Source organism: Vespula pensylvanica, chromosome 1 (genome assembly GCF_014466175.1).
Source record: "Vespula pensylvanica isolate Volc-1 chromosome 1, ASM1446617v1, whole genome shotgun sequence".
NCBI classification, from domain to species: Eukaryota; Metazoa; Arthropoda; class Insecta; order Hymenoptera; family Vespidae; genus Vespula; species Vespula pensylvanica.
Window position 1 is genome coordinate 3,724,949 of NC_057685.1, and position 7,500 is coordinate 3,732,448.

General features: G+C 29.5%; 1 protein-coding gene and 1 long non-coding RNA gene across 23 annotated transcripts in view; both read right to left on the reverse strand.

Moving 5' to 3' along the window:
• The window catches only part of LOC122630090, a 7,257-nt gene extending 6,179 nt beyond the window's left edge, over positions 1–1,078 (reverse strand). Inside the window, exon 1 of one of the 2 annotated variants that reach the window (XR_006327409.1) lies at positions 174–1,070. This is a non-coding gene — a long non-coding RNA (uncharacterized LOC122630090). Of the gene's footprint in view, positions 1–173 lie in introns of both variants that reach the window. The other variant, XR_006327405.1, reaches the window with a different exon arrangement.
• Positions 1–7,500, reverse strand: part of LOC122629946 (potassium voltage-gated channel unc-103) — a 130,215-nt gene that overhangs the window by 51,069 nt on the left and 71,646 nt on the right. For 18 of the 21 annotated variants that reach the window (XM_043813927.1, XM_043813905.1, XM_043813960.1 and 15 more), the window contains 2 exons: positions 5,187–5,311; positions 3,884–3,964 (listed from right to left, as the gene is read on the reverse strand). In XM_043813927.1, the coding sequence (XP_043669862.1) occupies positions 3,884–3,964; positions 5,187–5,311 (206 nt within the window). The remainder of the gene's footprint in view (positions 1–3,883; positions 3,965–5,186; positions 5,312–7,500) is intronic. The other 3 variants (XM_043813969.1, XM_043813919.1, XM_043813995.1) reach the window with 2 other exon arrangements.

The following is a 7,500-nucleotide window of genomic DNA, read 5'->3' on the forward strand; positions in this document are numbered from 1 at the left end:
CTCTCTCTCTCTCTCTCTCTCTCTCTCTCTCTCTCTCCTCTCTCTTTGTATATACATATATATGTATAAAAATATGTATATACATATATATATATTTTTTTCTCTTTTTTCTTTCTGTTTTTCTTAACGTATACGTGCCCGAGAAGCATAGCGCTTCTACCTCTCTTCGATACCGTTTACATATGCGAATCTTCCCTCGGAGACGACGTGGACGGAGTGCCGACGGTGTGTAACCTGCCGGGCAGGACGGGGGACACTGCGACACTGACCCGCACGCCGCCTGTCGACGAGGATACGAAACTACCGTTCGTTCCTCACTCCGTCCGTCTAGCGACACAGCTTGCGCGCGCATCTCCTTCCCTCTCTTTCTCTCACACGCGCTCTTTCTCGCTCTTTCTCGCTTTCTCTCTTTCTTTCTTTCTTTCTCTCTCTCTTTCTCACTCTCTCTCCCTCTCGCTTTCTCGTTCAGTCCTTTGCCGAAGGCAACTCGCCAATGAACTCTTCGTTCCGATCGACGAATTTCCGTGAACGTCTCTTTTATTTTCCTTCTTTCTTTTTCTATTTTTCTATCCTTTCTTCCTTTCTTTCTACCATTCTATCATTCTATCATACTTTCTTTCATTCTTATGAAAGAAATTGTTGAAACATTTTCTTCTTTCCTTCCTTCCTTCCTTCCTTCCTTTCTTCTTTCTTTCCTTTCGACGAATATTCGACGAAAGATTTTCTTCGATATCGAAAAACGTTATCCCCTTTATCGACATAGTTTATTTCCGATTCGAATCGATGCATCGACTCGGCCGAAGGCGTTCTCTATCGTTATAGGATTATCCCGCCTTTTTTCTTCTATCGGAAAAGACGTTATCACGTGACCAACGATGTCGAAACAAGTCGTTCTCTTCTGGATTATTATTTACTTATTTTTCTTTTCCCTTCTTCTCTTTCTTCTTTGAGATAATATTTCTTCATGAACTCTTACGAATTCACGTCAAATCGATCGGATACCTCTATCGTATATATACACATATGTATATAAAAATAACAAGAAACATATATATATATACACATATATACACACATATATATATACACACATATATATACATATATATACATACATACATACACATACATACATGTATGTGTATATTTTTTTACTCGAATAAAAGAACGAACCTAAATAATTTTCTAATATAATTCTAACTCCCTTTTGTCTATGTAAACATAAGTACATATGGAAGCATGTTTCCTCTCGCAAAATATATCGCACTCTCAGCTTACGATATAAATTTGAAAGTTTATCAACATTTTTCCTATCGCGTTTTATTTTTAATCCACCCAGCGTACGGTGAAGCTCTTCGGAGTTATTGAGAAAAGAGAAAATAACGAAAAAAAAGAACAAAAAGTTGTTGTGCAGCCGTGTGTCTACTATCGGTTATCGATACTAATGTTTTGACTATGTTTCAGTTCGTTTAACAAGAACGACGTTCGTCTATCGTTCGAACGTTAACACCATCGGCTAAGCGTTTTAAAACTAGAATTTTTTGATATATCTGTGGATACACACACAAACACAAACACACATATATATCTTGTTCGACGTAATCAACTTGAAAAAAGTGGATATATATGTATATGTATATTATATATTATATATTATACATTATATATATGTATACTTATACAAGGTGACCGTCTATGAATGTTTGCAAGGAAATATCTTGCATCTACTTAAAGTTACAAGAAAGTTTAAGAAGAAAAATTCTCACAGCCCTGAATCATCTACAAACTCAAAACAAAATTTTTTTTTACCTCCTGACATCATCGACTTACGATGTTTTTATTACAAATCTAATAATTTATATGCCAGGAACGATAACATTTGCAATCGAAAATTATATTTAATAAAAGATTATCGCTATCTATCGTTTAGAAGATAATCGGTATATTAACTATTGATTAATGTATTCGTATTCTACCGTAATTTATATTCCATGTTATACAAGCTATACATTATTTACAAATCTATCAATCGGTCGTGTATTCGAAAGCGTTGAAGATCAACGATCCCGTTCGACGTAATCGACCCAATTGTAATTAAAAATGTTATATAGCCTGACGATTATTTTCTCAAATTCCGATGTGAAAATAATCGACTATATACGTTAAAACTTAAGATAACAATTATCTTGAAACGGTGCACAAATAATTTAAATATTTAATATTTCGATATGATTTTGATCGCAAATAATAAATGTTACATAAACATGTAAAACAAAGAAAAAGAAGAAAGAAATTATATTAAGACTTTCCTAACTCGTAAAGGTCACGAAAAAGAAAATAAGATTTGTACGATTTGTTCGTGTTTGTAAAACTAACCCCTTCTAGCTCACTCAGAACAGGCCAAATTTCTCTTATTAAATCTTTTTGTAACTTCAATCAGTCGCAAGAGAGATATTTAAATGTTCGCACACATCTAAGATGTGGACGTCGTAGATATAAATTACATGCAACCAAATACATACATAGATATATACATACATAAATACATACATATATAGATACATACACATATATATACACGTATTCACTCGAAGTTTTCTCGATGAAGACACGAAACACGAAAATTGTTTAACGACGGTACCTCACTTTAAGGAAAGGTATCGAGTAAAAGACTCACTTGAAAAGCTCTTTTCATCCCCCTCCCTTTCCCTTTCTGGATGACAGGAATGACAAGACGAGAGAGAGAGAAAGAGAAAGTTCACAGAGCGAGTCGATACTTGAACTTTTATGAGAACCTTACTGAGCGAACTCTTCCAAAATATCAAAAAATAAAAGAGTTGTTAAAGGTTAATCAGATTTTTTTTTCTTCTTTTTTATTCTTTTTTTTTTTTATAGTCGTATACCAACTTTTTCTTGATACGAGATACGCGGTGTAAATATGTATATACATATATATATAGAGAGAGGTAAATAATAACGTATAGATCATCTCGCATAAAGTGGTTTAAAAATTCTTAGGTTGAGTCAAAAGTTCTCCAAGTGAATTTAAAAAAGTCCATTACTCTTTTTAGGACCAACCTTTCCTTATTTTCTTTTTCAGATTGTAAAGATACGAGTTTTGCGATGTTTTTATAATTTGTAAAAAAAAAAAAAGAAAAGAAAATTAAGTTAAAAAGTGTCGATATCATTTCGTATATCGTGTATAATAATATCAACGAAATAAATAAAATTACGTATTTTATATATATATATATATGTATATATATGTATATATATGTTTGGCGAAAAGATACTATTGGCTATAAAACGCATCTCCAACTTAAAAGTCGAAGAAGCTTTTAATTCTTGGTATGTTTAAAAGAATTCGAAGCTGTGCTTGAATTTTCTCGAGCACGAGACTGCGGCACAGCCTGAATGGCGCCAGTCAGGGCCGTATTAATGTTATTCCAACGAAATGAAGAAACAATTCTAATTCTAATTATTCTTAATCGTCTTTTATCGTTTAAATTTCAACGAAATTTTGTATATATCGTTTTTATAGCAATGAAAGATGACGATAATAAATCGATAATAAATTCTACGTTACAAGTAGATATTATAAACGTAAAAAAAAATCGTTTCTAAATGTGTATGTATGTATATAAGTCTCTACCATGTAAGAAAATCAAGTTCTTCGATCAAACTTTGAAGGTAATTCACCAACTATCGTATTATATGTATATATAAATATATATATATATATATACATATAAGTTATGTATTATCAAAACAGGTCGAAGAAAAAGTACAGCAGTTACATCCTTGACTCTCTTGTATTAAAGTTTTTTTTTTCTTTATAAGAGATAATCATAGCGATATAACGATAAAAATTGGCGACCCTTACCTGTGCAACTTTTTCACCCATATTTGGCGTGTGCATGGCTCCTTGAAAATATTTCGCCGAGCCGTTGTCCTGCAGAGAGAACTAAAAATTATAAATAAGAGACAACGATAAATTTTCTTCCTTATCGTTCTTTGGTACGACGTATATACATATATACGCATTATTATTAAAATGTATGTATAAGTAAATATTATATATATATATATTTCATATCATATATATATATATATATCATGCATCGCGTACATATATATACATATATGTAAATATTAATGCATGTAATATATACATATATATATTATATGCATCTATATATATGTGATATATATAATACATAATTTGGACAAAAGTACTTGAGTGGACTGAAAATGCCTACGTGTGATATAAAAAATTAATTGTTCTTTCCCGATACATTTTAAGTTCGTAGTTAGACTCGTAGTTATACAATGTAAACAAAACAAAAAGGTCAAGACAGAATACAACAGAATAAAACAGAACAAAACAGAACAAAACAGAACAGAACAGGACAAGACAGGACAGGACAGGACAGGACGAAACAGGACGGCATGGTATAATATAGGTACGTCACTGATACGATACGACTGTTAACAGATTAAAATCACGTAGAAACTTTCGGCTCGTCTAAGGACTTTTGGCACTCTCTTTATATACAGACTGATTATAAATTAAGATTTGTTTAAATCTCTGCATTTAGGAATTCACATTTAGGAATAATAGAAAAAAAAATATATATATATATATTAAGAAAAGTTTCACAATTTTATGTGCCAAATTATACGAAATAAAATATTCGACTTCCAGTTAAACAAGAAATTCAAAAATTATTACTTTTTCTTACAGAGTATCTTCTTAATTAATTACATATTTTAATCGATTATCTTTAAAAAAATTATTAAACGATTATAGTCCTAATGTCAATAATCAACGTTTAATAATCTTTATAAAAATAATTGTATAATGAAAATATTTTATTAATTAAAAGAAACACAATATACTTTATAAAAACGAAAACTAGAAATCATTAAACTTCGGTTTTATGTAACGTAAGTCGTGTATTTTATTTCGTAAAGTTAAAATATTTTACATGAAAAATCGTCAAACTTTTCTTAATAATTAATATTTTATTCCTTTTTTCTATTGCTTCTAACATAAACTAGATATTCAAATGGCTCATTAAAATTAATCGATCTGTATAAAAAGTACGTGCAATCCATACATACATACATACATACATACATACATAGATATATATAAATCAATATAAAAATAAACATTATCTTACTTTGTGTTTGATAGAATCCGGTCCCATTTGGCTGAGAGAAGGTGATTTTCGATCCTTGGACGTTCTCCATTTTTGTAGATCACTCTCAGAAGCAACACCCGGGAAGATTTTCGAATGTTTCGCTGCTAAAAGAGGGAACGTCAATGTTATCCGTCATCGTTTTTAAAAACCATTTAATTATATATATATATATATTTTTTATATATATATGTGTATATGTATACAGATATAGATATATATCTCGTAGTAAAACGTACTCTGTTATTCTAAAACTCTAGAGGTGCGAAATACAGGCTCGATCAAATTCATAACGCTTCGATAATGATAATAAACGCTTCGTATACGATTCATTTCAAGGAAACAATTAAACTTCTAAAGAAAACTTTTGCCAACATCCTTTTACTTTCGATACAAATACCACAATGAATTTTTATTTACTATACTTTTTGTAATTAATCACATATTGGATACATTTGTGATCGAACGGTAAAAAAGAAAAAGAATAACGAATAAGTTGGTTTTATGTTTTTTCTTTCTTCTTTTTTTTCCTTGTTTTTTTTTTTTTTAATCTATTTTTACATGTATACACAAATGTATGTGTTACGACATTGCTGTTCTTACGTTACCCATCAAACTAATCTAAAATAATAAATTACGATGATAACGTACATGTATAATAAAGCACATAAATAGATCGTACGAATCGTAGCACTAAAAAAAAAAAAAATAAATAAAAAGAATAATAAAAAAAGAAGAAAAAAGAAAAATGAAGTTTGATAATAATCAATACATGAATTATTCTTTTTTTATGCCCACGCTAATCGCGTACTTATGTCGAAAACGAAGATGTGAAAGTTCTCATATAACATAATATCGAAATACAAGATACTGATAATAAGTGATACCAGACTAAATGGTGAAAAATATTTAAAGATCTACGATCAATGTGAATAGATAAAGAAAGAAATAAATAAATAAATATAGGAACTTCAAAAAACCGAGCCTATATCTCGATCTAAAAGCATTAAGAAGAGTGTGTCAGTAAATGAGTTAATCAATCGGCACTATAGAAGCTGCATACCTGTGAAAGAAAGAACGTTTAAATGTTCGACAAAAAACGGTATGAATAATCATTTTTATTTTTTCTTTTTTTCTTTATTTCAATATGTTCTTTTTTTGTCAAGATGATAGTATGCGAAAATCTCTACGATCAGTACATGTATGTGTATATATGTACATATATATATACATACATACGTATATATACACACATACAAATACACACACATACACACATCTATATGTATATATATATATATGAATGTGTATATATGTATATATAAAATATATAATATAAAATATAATATATATATATATATATATAAATATTCACATATATTTTTTTTTGCATGTATATATGTATGTATGTATGTACCAAACTCTCGTAGATATTGAAACAATGTATATGAATATTTTCGATGATGGTTTGTACAATGATTATATTATGGCGATTAAACATTCGATTTCGCACTATGTTCCTAACGCACGTCACGTTACTAGAAACATATATATATATATATATATATATATATATATATATACATACATACATACATACATATATATATATATATATATCATTGGGGAAAATCCGTAAGAAAGGTATTGTTGAAATGAGCCAAAAATAATTCGGCCGGTTATTCTTCGTCGTGAAAGTACGAATTTAAATCTCTCGACCAGCCGAACGTTTTTTCTCTCTTTTTTTTTTTTTTTTCTTTTAAATTTTTGGAGAAAGTTAATCGAAATATAACGATATCCGATAAATACATATAACAGACGAAATCGAAGCGTTCGTTCGACGAGAGTCAGAAGAAACGCATTTTAAAAATGACAAAATTTATTTACAGTGTGTCCGTTCATAAATGTGTTCGAGCAAATATCTTACGACTGACTGAAATTACAAGAAAGTTTACGTAAGTGACGAAAGTTACTGCACGGTTCTGAGTCAATTACAAAGTTAGTTAGTTAGTTACATAAAAATTTAGAAAACATTTTTTCTTTTTTTTTTTTTTTTTTTTTTTTATGGATACCCATGATATTTTCTCTTTTCTTTCTTTTTTTTTTATATAATATTATATATAATAATCGTCATTACCAATCAAAATTATATCTAATAAAAAATTATCACTATGTATATAACTATGCAAGAAGTATTAACTTGCAAGACGGTATTGGATTTTTAATAATTTTGTGTTCCAATAGACAGGAAGTTAGTAGAATGCTGTCAGGATTATCTTGTGCAGGGATTGATCGA